Source organism: Martes martes, assembly GCF_963455335.1.
Source record: "Martes martes genome assembly, chromosome: 5".
In the NCBI taxonomy this organism is placed as follows: domain Eukaryota; kingdom Metazoa; phylum Chordata; class Mammalia; order Carnivora; family Mustelidae; genus Martes; species Martes martes.
This window is the reverse complement of record NC_137892.1, coordinates 62,570,364-62,591,374: the sequence shown is the minus strand read 5'-3', so window position 1 is coordinate 62,591,374 and position 21,011 is coordinate 62,570,364. Positions and strand designations below refer to the sequence as shown.

Here is a 21,011-nt window from a genome sequence, read left to right as displayed (position 1 = left end):
TTCCTTAATGGGATTAAAATGAAGCGTTTCAAAACAGGTGACATTTTATTTCTCTACCATCTTGGGTCTCCAGTGAGGGCTCAGCTGGGCACAATGGGATTTGAAAAGCAATCTGGGAGGTGGGCCACTTTAATTGCTCTCTTAAAGAATTATGAAAGAAAGTTAAAGGTGGCTGTTTCTTGGTGGCTGCTTTGTGGGTTGTCTGATTTCCTTTTCTGTGTTTTCTGTATTTTCTAAAATTGTTACAGTGGTATGTTTTATCTCTGTTGGCAGACAGATAATAAAGGTTATTGAACGAGATATCTTAAGCTCAATGATTTGTAACTTGGGTGAGTTAGTTTGAGAATTAAATTGCCCTTCCAGTTTCCTGATGGTCCAAAGTCCTGGAGTCAGGCCCCGGACAGCATGAGTCATCCCTCTTTGTGCCACCTGTTGGGTGGTTTCTGTGGCAATGGGACAAAGGTGAAAGTGATGGGGTAGGCCCCTCTGCAGCTGTTCGAACCTACCTGCTCCTGGCGGTCAGTTAGAATGGCGGCCAGAGTAAGCAGGTCTTTTGACCACCTGAAAATGAACCAATCTGCTCAAGTTGAGGCTATTCTTCATGTAGGGGGAAAAAAATAGGTTTTAAAGTTTAAGTGGTGACTACGAGAATAGTAACTACTTCAATATGTGAGGCTGTTCAAGCAGCCTGGGGAGAAGCCCAGAGGGCAAGGAACAGAGGCCTCCAACCAAGAGCCTTGTGAGTGAGTCATTTTGGAAGTGGAGTCTCTGGCCCCAGACAAGCCTTCAGATGACTACAGCCCAAGCCAACTGCTTGACAAACATCCCATGAGAGGCCCTGAGCCAGACCCACCCAGTTAAGCCACTCCTAGAGTCCTGACCCCATAGAGTGTGTGAAGTAATAAATGTTTATTGTTTTATGCTGCTAAAATTGGGGGTAATTTATCATACAGCAATAGAGAAAAATTCACTCTTCTTAACATTTTATAAGCACTCCTACCCTCTCCTGACCTTCCTCTGATAACTTACTTTACAGTTTGCACTCTTGTGGGCAATGACTGACACATTTTTTTTTCAATTCTGATTTTTTGCTATGTTTATTCATTTAATAGTTTTATTGAGATGTAATTTACATACCATAAAATGGGCCAACGTGTTAAAAAAGTGTGGTAAAATTACATGAAAGTTACCATTTTAACCACTTTAAAGTATACAATTCAGAGGCATGTTGTGCCAACAGCACCACTGTCCAGTTTCAGAATGTTCTCGTCGCTCAAATGGAAACTCCCCACTGACACATCTTGAAGGATAAAGTAACTTTCTGTTCCTCAGATCTGGGACAATCATGTAGTAACAAAGAAAAACAATTAAGTCAATAAAACTTTTCTTTAAAGCAAATTTGGAGTGAAACAACATTAATATGAATCTATTCACATTCTTACACAGAATAAAGAAACCTAACAAGATACATTCTACTAGGGATAAAGTAAAATCTCAAATGACAATTTTACAACAACTAATTTTTACAACTCCCTTTAAATCCACAGAGTGTAGAACACCCATGTTGTACTTGGCCACCAATGGACTAGAACCGGGGAAGCCCTGGGGGCAGAGCAGGGAGGGCGGACAGGTGTCCTGTAGTGATGGCCTCTAGTCTTTTGGTATTAACAGACACTGGGATTAGAAGGATCCAGAGAAACATCTGGGCTCAGTTAGTTCACGGTATCTGCCACAGGTGTGGGGGTGCTAGGTGATGGCATTTTGACCAGCTGTTTGCCAACCCAGGAGTAGGGGAGAGGTTGGTAATACATGTCTTTAGTTCTAGCACCATTTCCTTCCAATCATCTTGTTTTACTACTATGCATATTAGTAGTGACCAGAAAATATTGCTACTGAATTGGAGGACAACTACACAAGGATCTATCACACATTATCGGCTGGTTTTAGTTTCTAGTGTCCTATGAAAAATAGAACGGAGGGTTATTGCCAAAAGGGTATCTTTGGCAGGCATGTTTCTCCTTTTCCCTCCTGGAGAGGACATTATGGCTTCACTATGGAGTGTCTGTGACCATCCAGATATGCATACTCTGCTCCTACCCTGGGAGGGCAGCTTGAAACAGAAAAGCAACAGTTGGAGGATGTGTTTAGCTCACTGCACTTGCATGGTGTGCAACTTTCTCATTTGTTCAACTGTCCATTCATTCACTAAAAAAAAAAAAGTACCGACTGATTCCTTTGTAACAGGCACTGGTCCAGGCATTGGTGATGAGCAGTGAACAAAACAGTGGAGCTCATGGGAAAAAAGAGTATAGATTTTGCACATAGTTCTCAGAGTCTGACATTCTTGAGAGCTAATCTGGATTGATCTGCATTAGTAGGACATGAGTGGGACTAAGAAAGAGCTGGCCGGTCCAACTGCACATCCTCTTTCCCCCACCCCAGAACCTCAATACAAATAATAAAAGTGAAAATAAGGGAAGCATGGATGTGGCCTCCTTTGCTTTACTGAGGCCCATCATCTCAGATGCTGGCCATTTCCTTTCAAACTTCCCACTTCCAACATCCCAAGACAAAGTTACTATTTCCTGGGGTTTCTCCTCATTGCTAGGGAATAGCATGCAACTTGTAATACATTATGAGACAAAGCCACAACCATGACAATAAACTCTAAGCAACTTACAAAGTCTTCCCCAAACAGATGACACAGAACTGAGCATCACCCGCCCAGCCCCTTTGTGTCCACCACGAGCATGTCTGCAGAGCCAGACTTGATCACCTTCTCTGGGCAGGGCTCTAGCTTCAGCATTAGAGGCCAGAAGAAGGCAGGGCACAGCAGTCGTCCAAAAACCAGCGATGCTCAGAGTGCAGAGGCAAAGCAGCCTTTCCAGCCACAGGATGACTGAGTCAAAATGAGGTTAGGAAAAGAAATACAGGGGAGAGGGGGTAGCAGGAAGTCTAGACAAAATGAGCAGTGGCTGGGGGAAAAAAAAACTGGGGATAAAAACACATTTCTTTATTGTAATAACCAAAACCAAGAAGCAGGCTCATTGCCATGCTGACCGTAACTATGAAATGGGCCTTATGCTCCATGATGAGATGAGTGACAGGGTGAGTGAGTGAGGGGTGAACCAAGGGGGGTTATTCACATGGAATGCCTGAACATGATCTCTCACAGACAGGGAGATTCCCTGGCCAACAGAACCATTAAAAACTGTCTGCTCCCTACATTTGTTACAAGAAACATGAGGCACTCCAATAAAACCCAGCTATTGGCAGAGGGAGATCTAACATCTGACTTGCAAGGCAAAAAGAGCCAGCTGTTCCAGCCTCCAGGACTCAATAAGAACTTCCTATTTCAAGTCATGTTCCCAGCTGTCCCACGGCTCAGGAACAAGAGGCTGAACTCGGCCACCCTCTCCCCCAGACACACACCCTGGCCAACAACAGCAGTGTTCCAGGTTTTATCAGCTTCTTAAATGCACTGGGGGTTGCAATGAGATAACTTAGCATGATTGTGGACCAAGAGAAAGGCTAGGGGAACCCAGGTTGGGAGAGAAAATGAGATGAGAGATACAGGAGTAAAGGCCTGAAGTCCAACCTGTAACAGAAAGGTGGTCTGGCACCCCGGGGCTGAAGAAGTCTTACACCCAGGGGCCCCAGGCCCCAGTGTCCTTGGGGTCACAGCGTGGGTCCTGTGCTGGGAAGTGCACAGGCACTGAGTGTTTGTGGTAGAACTGCAGGCGGGAAAGGAGCTGCTTGACAATATGGGGATGGTCTCTTGACAGGTCATGTCTTTCTTCCGGGTCCTGGTCAATATCAAAGAGCCAGATGGTCTTGGTCGGTGGGTCCGATGAGGGTATCACAGAAACATTGTTTTGAGATGGTGGAGGAAACCAGCAACCACAGCCTGGCAAAGAAATGCAAGGGTTTACTGGGGGGAGAAGTATCCTAGGCAGGTTCACACTTCAAGTAAGAAGACTAGGGAAGAAGGCTGAGCGGGGACGCGGGCAGGAACACGTCAAAAAGACGCGGCCCTTGATGCAGTATCTCCATCTGTCTCAGACACTGACTTCTGGTGCTTTAACTAGACCTGGTTCACGGCTTCACAACCAGGGGCTTCCAGGCCAGGAAAGTGCATGCGTATGCACATGTGGGGGAGGGGGGTGGGGGAATTTCCGGTTGTCACAATGACTTAGGGGAGGTGCTACTGGCATACCATGTCAACGGCCCGGGAGGCTAAGATACCTTGCAATACATGGTACGCTACCAGACAAAGAAGAATTGTCTGGCCACAAATGCCAAGAATGTCATCATTATGAACACTGCTTAACGGCATCACAGTCTTAGCCATCACACCCCACATTTTAAAAGTATGTAAAAGATGTCACTTTTAGGGAATGTGCTCAGGGGAAGCAACCACCTCCCTCAGCTATGCAATTGGTTGAAGATGTGACTTTCAGAGTTTCTCCTTGCTAGCTAGATGTGCTGTCCTCGACAGCCACACATCTCTGAAATCCTTATTTTCCATGACACCTTAGAGTGGCATTGCTTCCTTTCACCCCCCACCTACAGTTAATTTTCAGTCTTCTTTTGTTAGGACAGTAGATCAAACCATTCTTCCCCACTCAGTGGCCCCAGAGGTATGTTCTGCAAAAGGTAGTTGTCACTTTGGTAAAGTTTTCCTCGCTGTTCTGAGGGGAAATGCTCAGCATTCTACCTGGGTAGCCGGTGAGAAGTTTCCAATTCCTGTGTCTAATTGCAGCATGGAGAGAAGTGTTGAAGGCAAAATATTCTGGACCAGAAGAATCATGCTTTGCTGGAGCTAGGCTCTTCCCAGGACCTGGGAAGAAATAGTGCGGAAGCATTAGATCACTGTTAACGGAAATGCGTCGTTATAAATCAACATTTAATATCCTCCTTGTAGAATGCTAGATTTTATTCAATGCCTGAGTGTAAATGCACATCCCACCACAGAAATGAATCTTCTATTAAATATAAACAGGAAGCTATAGTTCATTAAACCTCAGTCATAAACCACCACAAATATAAAAGGAATCCCAACGAGATTAGAACACTAATTCATCCTTAAAATCACTACGTTCTGCCAATGTACAGCTGGCTTTATGTGGAATAGTGTTCTGTTACAGCAGTGCAGGTTGTTTTCTGTGTGCCTTTTTTCCTTTTGCTGTTAAATGACTGAATTAGACGAATACATTTTCTATATATACTTATCCCTACGTAGATAATGGAATAGATTATAACATGTATATTTTAATGGAGTCTGTCTCAAGCCATGAGAGTTCAATCATGCCATGATCAATTATTTAACCACATTGATGAAATTTAAAAGTAACTGAGCAATGCTCAGTTAACTATTCAGACATGTTAATTATGGTTTTAAGAATGAATTGGTATACAAATTATTGGTTATTATCATGGATTACATTAAAGTCATCTTGGGGTTTTATACTAATTGATTATTGGGTTTTTGAGGGGAGCAATTAATAGTACCTACTCCCCCACCTTCTTGAATTTGGAACAAATTGAAAGGTGGACACCAGGTTAGAGCTAAAAATATTGCCTTTCTTACTGATAAAGTTGATTGGAGAGAAGACAGCTTCAGATTTGGGGCAGAGAGTCCTTCCTACTAACTGACGCTTGACTTAGAAAGACTAAACCACCCATCACCGATCTTGCTAGACACCCATTGGGCTCCCTCAGAGCTGAGAGCAGACTGGAGTGTTTACATATATCCTGGGGACAGTCTGGCCCCCAAATTAGACAGACAAAATGTCTGAAACGAGCATGCTCAGTTCCTTCTTTTGAATAACTCCCTCTGTGGCCTGCTTGTGAGGAGTGACTACGGTACAGCAAGAGAGACCTGAGTTCTACTCTAGTTAAAGACCCTGGTGGAGGAGGCACTTGGGTGGCTCAGTCAGTCAAGCATCTGCCTTCAGCTCAGGTCTTGGAAGGTCTTCAGTCCCAGGGTCTTGGAATCAAGCCGTGTTGGGCTCCCTGCTCAGCAGGGAGTCTGCTTCTCCCTCTCCCTCTGCCACTCATCCTGCTGTGCTCTCTCTCTCTCTCTTTCTAATAAATAAATGAAATCTTAAAAAAAAAAAAAAAGACCCTGGTGGATCTGTGAGGGCAAGGTATGGAGGCCCCAACGTTACTCATACCTGTGTATGTTTCAAGGCCTCGATTTAGGGACTAACTATAAAACATCTACTCTGTTTTCAGTCTACATTTACCTGTCAACTTTTCAAACACAGTCACAGCAATTGCCTTGAGTGCACTTTCAAAGGCTGCCAGATCACCTGCCTGAGGGCTAATAGCTGTGTGTGTGTGTGTGTGTGTGTGTGTGTGTGTGTGTGCTATGTTGGGAAAAATCCCCTCTCCAGCATGGCGGCTGGTCCATCTCTCCACCATCCTGTCATAAGGACTCTGAGAGTGTCCTTCTCCCTGCCAGAGCTGATGCCCAGGGCTTCCTGTGAGAAGCACTGTCCGTGAGGGAAAAGACAGGGTCCCGTTCCTCCGGTCAGTCTTGTGGCAATGGCTCTGGAGGGACATACTGGAGACAGAGCCAATAAATGTCAGTGGTTTCAGACCTTCAGTCTTCACAATCACATACTAACAAATCGTTAGCACCAAACAGCAGATCTTTTTGACTTCTTGTTTCTCTGCCTGATTGTGGATATTTTGGCTCTAATACAAACAGATGCTTGCCAAGACAGAGGCACCGAGGATGTCTATTGTAGGAAATGCGTTCTCAATACACAGACTGGGGTGCGACTGTGAGCCTTCATGATTTACTTCTCACAAGCTTGCATAAAGGACACATTTTGATACCAGAGAATGTTAAATCAAACAAGCATGCTTTGCAAACATAAACAAGGAGAGGAAATTCAGCTGTCTCGGCTATACTTATATTTATATACATTTTTTCTTAAAACAAACAGGAACATAAAATACCTAAACAATAAATAAGTCTAAGACTAAATGATGGAAGGTGCTATTATGTCAACTCTACTTTTTTCTTATTGAGAAATTAAACAAAGAGAAAATTACAAGGAATAATCTGACTAACACCCCGTGAGCCTAGAATGTTAACATTTTGTTATGTTTGCTTTAAAAAAGAAAAAAAAAAGGGGGGGAAACAACAATGAAAACAAAGGGACAGTTTCCATGTGACAATTTGTCCCCATCCTCAATCTCAGTTCCCTCCTCCTGAGGCTGCTGCCATCACGGTTTCAGAGCACAGTGAATCCTGCCTATAGCCGTTTAAAAACAGAGTGACATATGCATGCATCGAAGACTAATATCTAGACCTGTTTTATACTTTAAAAATGTCCATGTGTATGTTATGCTAAACATATTCGGCAACTTGCTTTTTTCCTCCACTACAGTATTTTTAGAGCTCTCTGATTATGTTCGTGTATATATATCCCTTTTAACTGTTCGGTATTTCACTATATAAAAAAATCACATTTTATTTAGCCATTTTTCTGTTAGGCATTTCAGTTACTTCAGTTATCCTTTTGTTTTTCCTACTACAAACTCTCCTGCCATGACCACTGTTTTCCACATCTCCTTGTGCAAGTTTCTCTAGGATTTGTGTCTAGAAGCAAAACTGTCTGGTTGCAAGGTGCACAGCTTTCCAACTTTCTAACATGTACCAAATGGCCCTCCCACCGGCAATGTCTCCCTTTCTCCATACCCTATAGCTGATACTTTCAGACTTAAAACTGTTGCCTAACTAAGCATTTTAGACAGAATCTTCATTTTTTTAAAATCATTCAGTCTGCAAGAATTATCTTTCTTTTTCCACGTCAATCCAAGGGTTGCTTTAAAAAACATTTTAAAATAATACCCGTTGAAAAAAGTGCACAGAAGATGCTGATGAAGACTGGACACTCCTGTAGACACAGCCCACTCGAGACAGGACGTTCCTAGGACTTCAGAAGCCCGTGTGGGCAGCCTCCAGTCTCCATCCTCCTCTCAAAGGTAGCTGCTACCTAACAATGAGTTCTTTCTGCCTGTTTCCGAGTCAATGGAAACCACACAGCGGGTTGTTCTTCTTTATCTCAGGCTCCGACTGATCTCATAATGTTCGTGAGATTCACCCTTGGTGTTGAGGTTTAGCCTGTTCCCAGCACCTCATTCATTTTCATTGCTGGATGTTATTCCCTTGCATGAAGGTTCCACAGCCTCTTGCTTTCAGAGAACCCACAGGGAACTGATTGCTGTGTGTGAAGCGAGGCACGACTCGAGATTCATTTTTCAAAGATGGCTACCATCTGACCAAGACTATTGAAAAGACTGTTCTTTTCTACTCATCTGCAGGGATACCTTTGTCAAACACCTGATTTCCATTTGTGGTGAGTCTCTCCAAAGCGGTACAGACCAACAGAACTTTTTTTAGTGATGGACATGTTCTCTATCTGTGCAGTACATCGCAGGGACCACTTGCTGCACATGGCTCCTGGGCATGAGTAATGCAGTAGTACAACTGAGTAAATTAATTTAAACTTAAATTGCCACACGTGACTTGTGATTACTGCATTGGACAGCTGAGCTCTAGAGTTTCTGTTCTGTCCTACTGGTCTATTTGTCTATCCTTATGCTAATACTAAATTATCTTAATTACTTAAGATTTACCATATGTTCTTCTATCTGTCAGTAAAGTCCCCAAATTTGTTGTTCTTCCAGACTGATTTCATCATGATTGGCCTTTTGCATTTTCAATAAAAATTTTAGGAGTAGCTTGTTCAATTTCACAAACTAGCTGGTGGGATATCGATTATGATGGTATTGACTCCAGGGAGCAATTTGGGGGTATTGCTGTTTTAAAATATTGAGACTTACAATTCACTGGTGTGGTGGATCCCTGTATCTTCTCTTGATAATAGTTTGTGATTTTCTGTGGAAACGTCTTACACATCTTTCCTTATGTTTACTCCTAGTTGTATAATGTGGATTAATAGTACTATAAACAACATTTAAAAATCGATTTCATACTCTGGATGTTGTATATAAAAATATAATTTTTTAGATATTTTAGATATTTTTAGATATTGACCTTGTTCCCTGTGACTTTGCAAAATTCATTTGTTAATTCTAACCTTTTGCTTAGAGAGTCTTTGGATTATCTATGCATCCTATCACGTCACCTGCAAATAATGACACTGCTTCTCCCCATCTTACATGTTTTAGTTTTCTTTTTCTTACCTTGTGACACTGGACAAAACCTCTAATATAAATTTGAATAAAAGTAGTGATAGAGTTTCTATCTCATTCCTGATTTCTGGGGAAAAGCTTTTAATATTTTACTATTAAGTATGATGTCAATATAAAATTTTTATAGCTATGCTTTATCAGATTAAAGAAGATCTTCTTTTTTGTCAGATTAAAGAAGATCCTACTCCCAATTCACAAAGTTATTTTAATCATAAATGAATGTTAAATTTTACCATATACTTTTTCTGTATCTGAAAATATCATATAATTATGCTTTTATCTTTTAACACAATGAACTATATTAATTGATTCTTAAATGATAAACCAAACTTGCATTTATGGAATAAACCCCTTTTCATCAGGATGCTTGTCATTTTTATATTTTGCTGGATTCACATTCTGTTGGGGATTGATTATATTTCCTGGATTCACATTTAGTTTAGGGTTTTTGCACTTATGCTTAAGACAAAAATTGCTCTATTAAATTTTTCTTGAAATATTGTCATGTTTTCGAGTCAAGGTTATATTGGTCCTATAAAAGGAACTGGAAGTGTTCCCTGAAAAGTTTGTGTAAGATGGATGCTACGCCTAAATATTTGCAAGAGTTCATTTGTAAAACAATGGGGGCCTAGAGTTTTCTTTGTGGGCAGGTTATTTATTAATTTAATTTCTTTAATAGACATAGAACTCTTCAGATCTTCTATTTCTTTTTTTCTTAGTTTGGTAAAGTGTATTTGGGAATTTGTTTAGTTCATACAAATTTTCATCTCTGTATTATCTTTTTAATGTCTGTAGCATCTGTAGTAGTACCTTCTCATTCCTGATAATAGCAGTGTGTGCTTTTCACTTTTTTCCCCATGATAAATTTTGTTAAAGGTTAATTGATTTTATTAGTTTTTCAAACCAACATTTTACCTACTAGTCCCTCTCTATAGTGTGTTTGTTTTCTATTTCTATTTCTATTCTATTCTCTTCTCTTTATTATTTCCTTCCCTCTGTTTCCTTTGGCTTAATTTGCTCTTCTTCTTCTTCTTTTTTTAAAGATTTTATTTATTTACTTGACATACAGAGATCACAAGTAGGCAGAGAGGCAGGCAGAGAGAGAGGAGGAAGCAGGCTCCCTGCTGAGCAGAGAGCCCGATGTGGCCTTGATCCCAGGACCCTGGGATCATGACCTGAGCTGAAGGCAGAGGCTTAAACCACTGAGCCACCCAGGCCCCCTCTTCTTCTTCTTCTTTTTTTTTTTTTTTTGAGAGAGAGAGAGAGAGTGGGGGGGGGGGCAAAGAGTAGGAGCAAGGAGAGAGAATCTTGAGCAGGCTCCATACCCAGTATGGAGCCCAACTTGTGGCTTGCTCTCTCGACCCTGAGATCATGACGTGAGCCAAAATCAAGAGTCAGATCCTTAACTGACTGAGCCACCCAGGCACCTCTTAATTTGCTCTTCTATTTATAGTTTCCCAAGTATTTCATTTTCAGTACTTTTCTATTTCTAATATATACATTTAATACTACAAATTTTCATCCAAGCACCAGTTTATTTTTATCATGCAAGCTTTAAATATGCATCTTTGTTATTCAGACCAAAATATTCTCAAATTTTCATTGTGATTTCCTTTTTGACTCATGGATTATTCAAAAGTGTATCTCTTAATGTCCAAACATTTGAGAATTTCCTATCATCCTTTTGTTACTAATTTCCAGTTTAATTCCATTATGATTAGGAAATAGATCCATGGATTTTTAAAAAATAAAATTCTAAATTTAGAATCCTGTTAGATGTACCATATATGATTTAAATCCTTTGAAATGTGTTTCTACTTGCTTTGTGGCTCAGTATGCGGTCAACTGTATAATGTTCCATTCTCACGTGTTAAAAAAAAGAACATGTATTCTCAAGTTGCTGGATGTAGTGATCCATAAATATCATAGTTTGTTAATTACACTGTTTGAATATTTTACATCTGTACTCACTTTTTGGTTTGTTTGCTTGTTCTAATAGTTAATGAGAATTATGTAGAAAATTTCTTACTGTGACTGAGAATTTGTTTATTTCTCCTCCAAGTTTTGCTATCTTTTGAGACTATATTATTGAGGACTTACCCATTTGGAACCATTATTATTTCCTGGCGGATTCCTCTTTTTTATAGTTTTGAGACTGACGCGCTGCCTACTGCGCTAAGAAGGCACCTCTTTTTTATAGTTTTGAAAAGTTTTTATTTTAAATGATTTTTTAAAAATTTTTATTTATTTACTTATTTATTTTTTAAAGATTTTATTTATTTATTTGACAGATGGAGACCACAAGTAGGCAGAGGAGCAGGCAGAGAGGGTGAAGCAGGCTCCCCGTTGAGCAGAGAGCCCGATGTGGGGCTTGATCCCAGGACCCTGAGATCATGACCTGGGCCAAAGGCAGAGGCTTAACCCACTGAGCCACTCAGGTGCCCCTAAAAGTTTTTCTTTATTTCCAACAACGGCTTCCCCTTTTAGTCTACTTTGATGTACAATTAGCTGTTGTCATTATTTTTAGTGTTTGCACATTTTCTTTTTCCATCCATCTCATTTGTAATACAAAAAAGTATAAAAGAGGGTAAAGGGCAAGATAGTGACTCTCAAAGATGTCCATGTCCTAACCTCCCTGGAACCTGTGGGATGTTACCTTAGATAGCAAAAGAAACTTTGCACATATGTGTAAAGGTAAGGACTTGCAATGTGGAGGTTATCTCTTATTTGAGTGGGCCCAACCTAACCATGATTCCATAAAAGCAGGGACTATTTCCTGACTTTGGTCAGAGGGAGATGGGTCTGAGAGGCGGTGTTGCTGACTTTGAAGATGGAAGAGGGGCCATGACCTAATGAATGCGGGCGGCCCCAGAGCCTGGAAAAGGCAAAGGAAATGGATTCTGTACTAGAACCTCTGGAAGGGAATACAGCACTTCTGAAACCCTGACCTTAGCCCTATGAGACCCATATGGAACTTTTGACCAACAAAACCGTCAGACAATATGTCTGTGTTCTTTTAAGCCACAAAGTTTGTGGTAATTTGTCCCAGCTACAAGAGAAAACCATACACGAGGGAACTGTGGATTTGGAATCATACAAATTAATTAGGAAGATAGTACATATAAAATGGTTGAATAAACACCATCAGGAAGACTATCATTAAGGTCAGACAGCAAATATTATAAAAAGATAACAGTAGGAAGAAGTCGATAAAGGCTGAGGCACACAGGAAGGACAGATGAAGAAAGTGGGTCTAGAGGCAGGACCTGAAAGATACACATTTTTGTTATCCACCACACCACCCTTCTTCCAGCATAAAACAATGTAGGGTACAGACTAGGTCTGACTTAGCCCTATAACCCCAAGGCCTTACCCAGTGCCCAGGTACATCAAGGACAAGCACTCAACGATGCTCACTGAAACAGATCACTAAAAATTGGGCAAACAGAAGGTGAAGAAGGTACTTTTAGCTTGAAGAATGGGAGAAGCAGTCAGCGATGGAGAGCCTCTGAAGGACAGGGAGCCAAGTGCTGTGAGAGGTGGTTGGTAGGCTGTGAAATAGCCTCAGGGAGGGTAAAAAGCCAGCCAGAGGAACTGTCACTATTCTTCTCATCAACAGGGAGGAATGAGAGGAATTTAAGTGTTTTTTAAAATCAAACTTTTTGGGGGGCACCTGGGTGGCTCAGTGGGTTAAGCCTCTGCCTTTGGCTCAGGTCATGATCTCAGGGTCCTGGGATCGAGCCCCGCATCAGGCTCTCTGCTCAGTGGGGAGCCTGCTTCACCCCTCTCTCTCCCTGCCTCTCTGCCTGCTTGTGATTTCTCTCTCTGTCAAATAAATAAATAAAAATCTTAAAAAAAAATAAAATTAGACTTCTTTTTCTAAAAGCTTTATTAAGATATAATTTACATAAGACACAATTCACCCCTTTAGAGTGTAAAATTCCGTGGTTTTTAGCATATTCTGAGAGTCAGGCAGACAGCTTAATGGGGGACAAAAGGACACCGGATTTGCTAATCTCTGAGCAGAAACTAGGGTTCGAAGAAAAGCATTAACAAAAAAATTTTTCTCCTTTCCTTCTGAGCTGAAAGATACCCCTGAGATAGAGCTTTCTGGCCAGAAAGACATACTCAGTTATAAGATGGACCAGTCACATGTACTGATGTTGGATATAAGAAAGGAGATGAGCAAAACATTTTCGGGCTAACAAAGGAAATCACTCTCTTACATCATAGGTAGTAAACTTCTAGAGCTCCTTATCTGAGCAACCTCGGGAAGCCTGAAGGAGTTCGAGTTGGAGCTTCTAGAAATGAGGTGGATCCGTGGTTTCCAGTGGAGAATGTGTTCTCCAGAACCAGAAGAAGTGCCAGAAGCACCTTAGGAATTGGTTATGTGGGACAGTGAGTCAGGGGGTAGGGTCCAGGTTCCCTGTCTTCATTTCAGTCGATACTGGTTAACCCTTAAGGAAGAATTTGTAGTATTTGCTAAATACATTATACTTCTCTACATTTTTGTTTGAAAAAAGGGTCTGCAGCTAAATGACAACTGGAAAGATACGAATTAGTGGTGGTGATGGACTGACTGAATGGGAAAGGGACCCAGTGGTCCCACGGGATACTTCTAATCTTCCGGGGCTCATAAAAGGCAACGTTGTTTTCTTGATTGTACAACACACCCTTCTCACTCTTCGGAAACTACTGTCCAATACAGTCTATGACTCTATTTTATAAAATACATTATTTTTCTGGGTAATTCATACGTTCCTTGTATGTAAGTTAGAAACACAGAAAAGTACAAACAGGAAAATTTAAACTATCTCTAAATTTATTAGCTGCTTGTTAACATTTGGTGTATAACCCCTGGAGACTTTTAGCTCCAGGGGTTAAAGGCTTAAATAAATAAATAAATTAATTAAATAAATATGTTCGCTGACTTGCAAGGAAGAGGAAAATTCGTATTAAACAAAGTTTTCATGGCTGGAGAAAATAAGGCAGGGAAGGAAGGAGTCCTAAGCATCAGGGCAGGGGTGAAGGGGATGGTCTGGGTCTCTTCCTCTCTGGGCTCTTGTTCAAATATGCACTGGGTGTGGCTGGAGAATGTGGCCTGGGAGGTGTTAATCCTATGAGCCTGCGGGAAAGAACAGCAAGGGGTGGGAGTCAGGGCAAGGAGAGGGCCTGCAATCCTAGTGGGGTCCCTGCCTGATGGTCCACAGAAGGCCACAGTGTGCAGCAGGACACAGCAAGCCCTTCTGGAGTGGGATTGCTTGGGTTCAAATCTCAGCTCCATTATTCACCGGCTATGTGAGCATCAGGGTTAGCAGATCTCCCTGGACCCACATTCCCTCATCTGTAAAATGAGGATAATATCATCTATTTCACAGGACTGTTGTGTAGCCTAAATGTGCGGATATGCTGAAAATGTACTTAGCACGACATCCGTCATATAGTATATGCATAATAAATGGTTTTGATACGAGTTTGCAATCTTGGGCAACTTTCCTAATTCCCCCTGCCTCAATTTACTGTATTAAAGTAATAAAGTCATTGCAGGTGAGAGAAGGCATATCCAGTGCTTAGCACAGTATCTGGTATGTTATAAGACTATCATCAACATTGTCAACATTAAGGGTAATGATGCTAATACTTAAAAGCACTCACTACATGCTTATAGAATGCTGTTAAGTGTTCCATGTATATTAAGTTGTTTAATCCTTGCTCTATGAAATAGGTAAAAATGGCTGGTAATGATGGTCACTGAATGGGAGCTATTATCAATATAAGATAGGTTCTTTTCTTTTATATTCTCTTTTACTGAAGACCTTACAAAGAGGAGAAAAGTAAGCAGAAGTCATTATTATACCAGGGAGAGGGGGAAGATGCCCTGAACTAAAATCCAAACCAAACAAACCGCTTCTCTGGTCTGGGTCTGGAAAGGACCTATATTTGCTCCCCTACATGCATGTTCCAGAGTTTGAGCAGGGTTAGGGGGAGAAAGCATTAATAGTGGAGCTTTCATTTGCTACTTGAGGCTTTCGTCCCTTTTCTGCCCGGTTGCGTGGGCTGTCCTTCGTTTCTACTGAGCCCTTTCTGGTTTTGATCATGTTTATAATTTACAAAGACCAGCCTAAAAGTTTATTCTGCCTCTAATGACCCAGTTTATTCCTTGCTGCTGGGAAGCCACCTTCATGTTTTTATGGGATATGCAGTTTTACTTCCGGCAAAACATACTCACTTGGTCTAAGTGGGGGGAAAACCCCCAGAATTCCCAGATATTTGGTGATCAAGGTATTTTTAAATATGGAATCCCATCAGGTATCTTTTCTAACCAACAGGCAAATGGATTTGTTTATTACATGAGCCAAATGTGCCTGGTAATTAAAACACTAAAGCTTTATTTACTCTCCACGTTTGACTGGCTAGCCAATTTCTTCATGGCTCGATCCAAGAAAAGTTCAAAAGATCCCCAAATCAAAGGGCAGTTGAAGTCAGTAAGGTCCTCATTGTGCCAGGCAGTGTGAGCACCGCTGCCCACAGCTGGCACGGCCTCCGCAGCGCATTTGGACTCTGTCTGGATACGCACTGTGCGCACACTTGTGGATGGGATCTCTATCTGCTCACGGTCTGACACGTCCTGAAAACTGCAGGCTCGGGTGGCAGCCGCCTCTCATCTCACTGTGTTGTGGCAAGGGCTTACACACCCAGAAGCAAATGTGTTCATTGTTGTTTTGATTCTTGTTTTGAAAGTCATTCTAGATCTAAAAATATGTTTTTCTCTAAAAATAGTTTCCAATGAAACGCAAGCTAGAACCCCACACTGTGAGCTGATGCTTTACTGAAACTTTGACTCAATTTTCGGAGATGGACAAAGCCCCCGCCAGCCATGGGTATGACTCTGGCAGCGGGCAAGCTGGGATTCACAGAACGGTTCGGAATTTGCCAGCGGCGTTCCCTATACTATTACTTGCTAGTTCTGAGAAGGAACTCTGACAAACCACTGTGCATTTTAATAACTTTTAGAATGAATAATCCATTAAGTCATTTAGCCACTCTGAGTTCCTGTTTTCTTGTATGTAAAATGAGAAAAATAATGCCTACCTCACAGGACAATGGTGAGGACGGAATGAAATCCTGGGGGTGGTGAGCGTTCTTTGCATTGTTAGTATAAAAATACAAGTCTCTTGAATTCCCACAGCAGTTGCCCTATGACTAGGTACATGGATAAACTAACTGACCAACTGAAAGAAATCATTCAATTTAGGTCCAACCTATGGCCCTTGATTGATGGCCACCAAAATCAAGGTACGGTCAGCTGCTCGAACCTGTAACAAATGTGAAACCGGACCAGCTGCCACGGGAACAAGATATTATTAGAAAATCGTGGGGAAGACTGGGCGGGGAAATGGGAAAGTGAAAGGGCACAGAGTGTCAGTTAGGAAAGATGCGTAAGTCCTAGAATTCTACTGTAGAGCACAGTGAGCATAGTTTATGTTATATTATGTCTTTAAAAACTTGCTAAGATAGGGAGCCTGAGTGGCTCAGTGGGTTAAAGCCTCTGCCTTTGGCTCAGGTCATGATCTCGTGGTCCTGGGATTGAGCCCTGCATCGGGCTCTCTGCTCAGCAGGGAGCCTGCTCCCCCCCCACCCCCACTCTCTGCCTACTTGTGATCTCTCTCTGTCAAATAAATAAAATATTAAAAAAAATAAAAACTTGCTAAGAGGGTAGATCTTGTGTTAGGTGTTCTTATCACATCTATATACACATATATACAAAGGAAAATAATAACAGAATGGAAGGAAACTTCTGGAGTTTGTATATGACACAGATGGGGGCAATAGCCTCAGAACTCATCAAGTTGTAAATATTAAATATCCACAGCTTTTTGGATGTCAATTACATCTTCATGAAGTGATTTCTCTCAGTGAAGGGTGTGTGGGTGCCTCAGTCAGTTCAGCAGCCTATTCTTGATTTTGGCTCAGGTCATGATCTCAGGGTCCTGAGACCAAGCCCCCAGTCAGGCTCTGTGCTTAGTACGGAGTATGCTTGTCCCTCTCCCTCTGCTTCTTGCCCTATGCATGCACATGCACTTGTTCTCTCTCAAATAAAAAAATAAAAATCTTTAAAAAATAGTAAAGTGGTTTTAAAACGAATGAAGAAAACTGTGGGGAAAAAAACATGCTAATACTACCTAAATTATGTATGCTAAACAAGATGTCTGGTTAAAATTGTGAAAACAGAGTGAAACAGACCAGTGATTCTCAATTCTGACTGTCCACTGGGATCACCTGACCCCCTCACAGTCACCTCAGGACTTAACCACGGCCCAAGGCCCTCTACTGGATGCCCCCACGTGGGCACAGGTGCGGAGGGAGGGGGCCTAGGGAGCTATGCCAGCACTGGGGTACGGTGGAGCTGGCTTATGGGCCACTTGCCCCTTTGCCCTCAAGGGGTACTCCCACGGTGTGCACCCCGGAGAAAGGTAACATAGAGAGGCCTGATAAGCATTAAAGTTACCCCACCAAACTCATCATGCCCCTTGTTTCTGGACTTAAACCTGATTGCTGCAAGTCTTCTGTTACACCCACACCACTTTAGAATCCTGTCTCCCTGGTGAAATCCTTGCAACACGAAACAGGAGTGTTGGGGAAAATATGCCAGACATAAAGCTAATCAGAAAAAGGTGAGGAGGAATATTGCAGATGTTATTTATTACTTACAAGGGGAAAATCAAAATGCTCATAATTTTTATATATGCATGCCACATGACATATTTCAAATGAATCTGGGCTTATGATTTTCGGTTTACAAAGTCAGTTTCTCCAACACCTACTCATTCAGTCCATATTTGATACTTTAAAAGTCCTAATGAAAAAGGGACTTTGATGTGGCTTACTCAGCCTAGACAGAGTTCAATTGTTAATCATTATTGTATTGTGCATGATAAGTATTCAGAGAATGTGTGTGCTTATGTTAGAGCGAACTCCCAACAGTGGGTTAATGTCTGGCATCAGCCACCACCATCAATGCAGCACTGGAAACCCAAACAACAGAAAACAAGCATTCAATGAGTCCTCAGCCCCCGACTGTCCCAGGAAGTTTAGCAAATCTGTCTGAAACAGGTTGTCAGAGAGATCTTCTCAGACACTGGTTCACACTGAACCCTGAATAAATGTACTATATATACTGCTGATTCATTTGCCTGTTAAACAAATATTTATTTCAGTGATCACTCTACATGCTAGATCCTAAGTCTTCAGAATGAATAAACTTGAGTCCAAAAGATAAAAAGAAAATAATGTCATTAAACACCATCAGTTCTAAAACAGTGGAATAAACATTTGTGGGCTGGTGAATGAAATGTACGAGGTGCCAGATGATTCCAAAGGAGATACAAACTGCATAGAAGGATCAGGAAAGCAGTGCTCCCTGAGCTGGGCTCCAAAGGACAGGAGGAACAGGACAGATAAAGTGTAACAGAGATGATCCAGGGCGTGTCTGTGTGCTTGAAATTTTCTTCTTATGATGTCTTCTTCCTTCTTCCTTTCCTTTCCTCTAAATGAGAACATGCAGGCAAAGCACTTAACCTCGGTGCCTGGCACCAAGAGTGCTCAATCAGGGCCGGTTCTTATTCCTTCCTGAGACCGCTTTTTAGTCTCCTTTGCTTTTCTTTCTCTGTTCATCTCTTAAATGTTTTCATTCCCCTAGGTTCAATTTTTGACATTCCCCTGGGCATTCTAGGCTCCAGAATCTTATCTCCTACCCAGAGATCGCTCTTTGTTCTGTCCAACTGCCCATGCCTCTAACCCAGGCTGACCTGCCCAGGCCACCAAGGGGCCAGAGCCCAGCCGTCTGGCCTCGCACACATGCTGCACCTCAATCATGTTGCAATCCTGCATTTGTAGACAGGGAAATGGGCATCCCTCTTCTATTTCTGGCCTTTGCCATCAAAACAGCCTCAACCTCAAGCCTCAGCTTGCCCCTCCTCTCTCGTCCCTGGACGACAGTACATATGCTCTCTCTGGCTCCACCTCCTTTCCACCTGAGCCACTGTGCCTTTCTTCAGCCTGTGCCCAGAGGGAAGAGTAGAGGTGGCAGGCAGAGAAATCCTGTATATCTGCCCCTAAGATGCTTCAGTGAAAGCTCCTCTCCAGGGACACCTGCGTGGCTCAGTTTGTTAAGCATCTGCCTTTGGCTCAGAGGATGATCTCAGGGTCCTGGGATTGAGTCCCACACTGGGCTCTCTCCTGCTCAGTGGGGAGTTTGCTTCTTCCTCTGCCTGCTGCTGCCCCTACTTGTGTGCGCTTGTGCGCTCTCTTGCTCTCTCTCTCAAAAATAAAATAAATAAAATCTTCAGAAAAGAAAAAGAAAGCTCCGCTCCCATGTAGCCCACAAATGGTCAAGTCCTGGACTCCCACGCTGGGTGCCTCCTCTCCACAGCCTCCTGCTGTAGTGACAGTGATAGAAATGTGTGGGATGAGAAGACAAAGGGGGTAGAGTATGGAACCCTGGAGAGAACCAACCTTTGAAAGGCAAAGCAGAGAGGAGGAGCCTCCAAAGGACTGAGGAAGAGGAGTTAGACTGGAAAAATGCCCCAGAAGCCACAGAAAATATTCCATGGAGGAAATGGTTACTGCCAGCGAGAAGGAAAGTCCGAGAACACAGGGAAAGAGAGCACGGGATGGGGCAAAGAGGATGTCAGCGATGACTGGACACAGCAATTGCACTGGGCTTGCGACACACAGTGCCCAGAATAAACACGCACAAGGGATCCAGTAAGCTTGTAAGAACACGGACAAGACAGAAGAGCATGTCTTTTCTCTAATCATCCCTCAATTAAAGTCATAAAAGATGATCATGTCCAGTGCTGACGTCATCAAGGGCCAACTACCACCTCTATTCCGACCGGCCCCACAACAGGCTAATCTGAGGCAGAACTGTGGCTCTCCTCGTCATTCACGTGTTTGCTTTGTCTCTCTCTAAATACAAGTTTTTAAAGTAATTGGTAGAGTCCGTCAGCAAATAGCTATAAATAGGCCCTGTGTATATATGAAAAAAGGGAAACTAACCAAAAATATTCATCTTCAGCCTGTGATTAAGATGATGAACCAGGCTGGGTCGTCTGTTCTCTGGCGGGGGATGAAAGGAGAAAGGCTCCCCCGCCCCCCAACATGGCATTTAGTGAAATCCCAACCACAAAGCCTCATGGTCCAAAATGCTTGGCTGAAGACTTCTCTCTTCCTGCGTTGTACTGTTCATATTCCAGCACGCAGGAAAGACGTATCTAAGCTCTAAGCACATTTTTTGGATATGGAAGAAAAAATGCTAATTTAATACTTACTTTGGAAAGGGGGCCCTACCCATGGAATTGTCCTGTGACGGCTGCCAGGTGGGCCTGGCCTCTCTGGGCAGGTCGGGGATGCCGCCCTTCCTGACCCCAGGAGCTCAGGCTGGGGCAGCAGTGCCAACAATTACAGTGCAGAAAGCTAAGGCCAGTTGGCACCCTTCCAAGGACAGTCCTGCACAGCACTGCTCTTCCGCAGCCCCAACCCCAGCATGTTATACCAACCCTATAATCACCGAAATGAGGACCACAAGGTGCTGCCTGCCAAAGATAAAAAAGCAAACATCTGAGACCACTCTCTCCAGCCGAGCCTTGGTCTTGGCAGCAGCCCGGTTGAAACGAAGGATGTTTTCTATTTTGAGACTATCTGGGACCCATGTGAACCAGGCTTCGGAACACAATCTCTCTTTCCAAGGAAAACTAGAAGCACATTTGAGAAGG

The 21,011-nt window shown here is 42.5% G+C and overlaps 1 protein-coding gene and 1 pseudogene across 2 annotated transcripts in view; one reads left to right on the top strand and one right to left on the bottom strand.

The window, feature by feature from the left end:
• LOC308342884 (large ribosomal subunit protein uL23-like) overlaps positions 1 to 21,011 on the top strand; it is a 1,151,147-nt pseudogene that overhangs the window by 957,475 nt on the left and 172,661 nt on the right. The window lies entirely within an intron of this gene.
• Positions 3,642 to 21,011, bottom strand: part of ARSB (arylsulfatase B) — a gene marked incomplete at both ends in the record, with an annotated part of 162,767 nt that continues 145,397 nt past the window's right edge. The window contains 2 exons of the mRNA XM_080804790.1: positions 3,642 to 3,907; positions 4,718 to 4,840. Of these exons, the coding sequence (XP_080660916.1) occupies positions 3,642 to 3,907; positions 4,718 to 4,840 (389 nt within the window). The remainder of the gene's footprint in view (positions 3,908 to 4,717; positions 4,841 to 21,011) is intronic.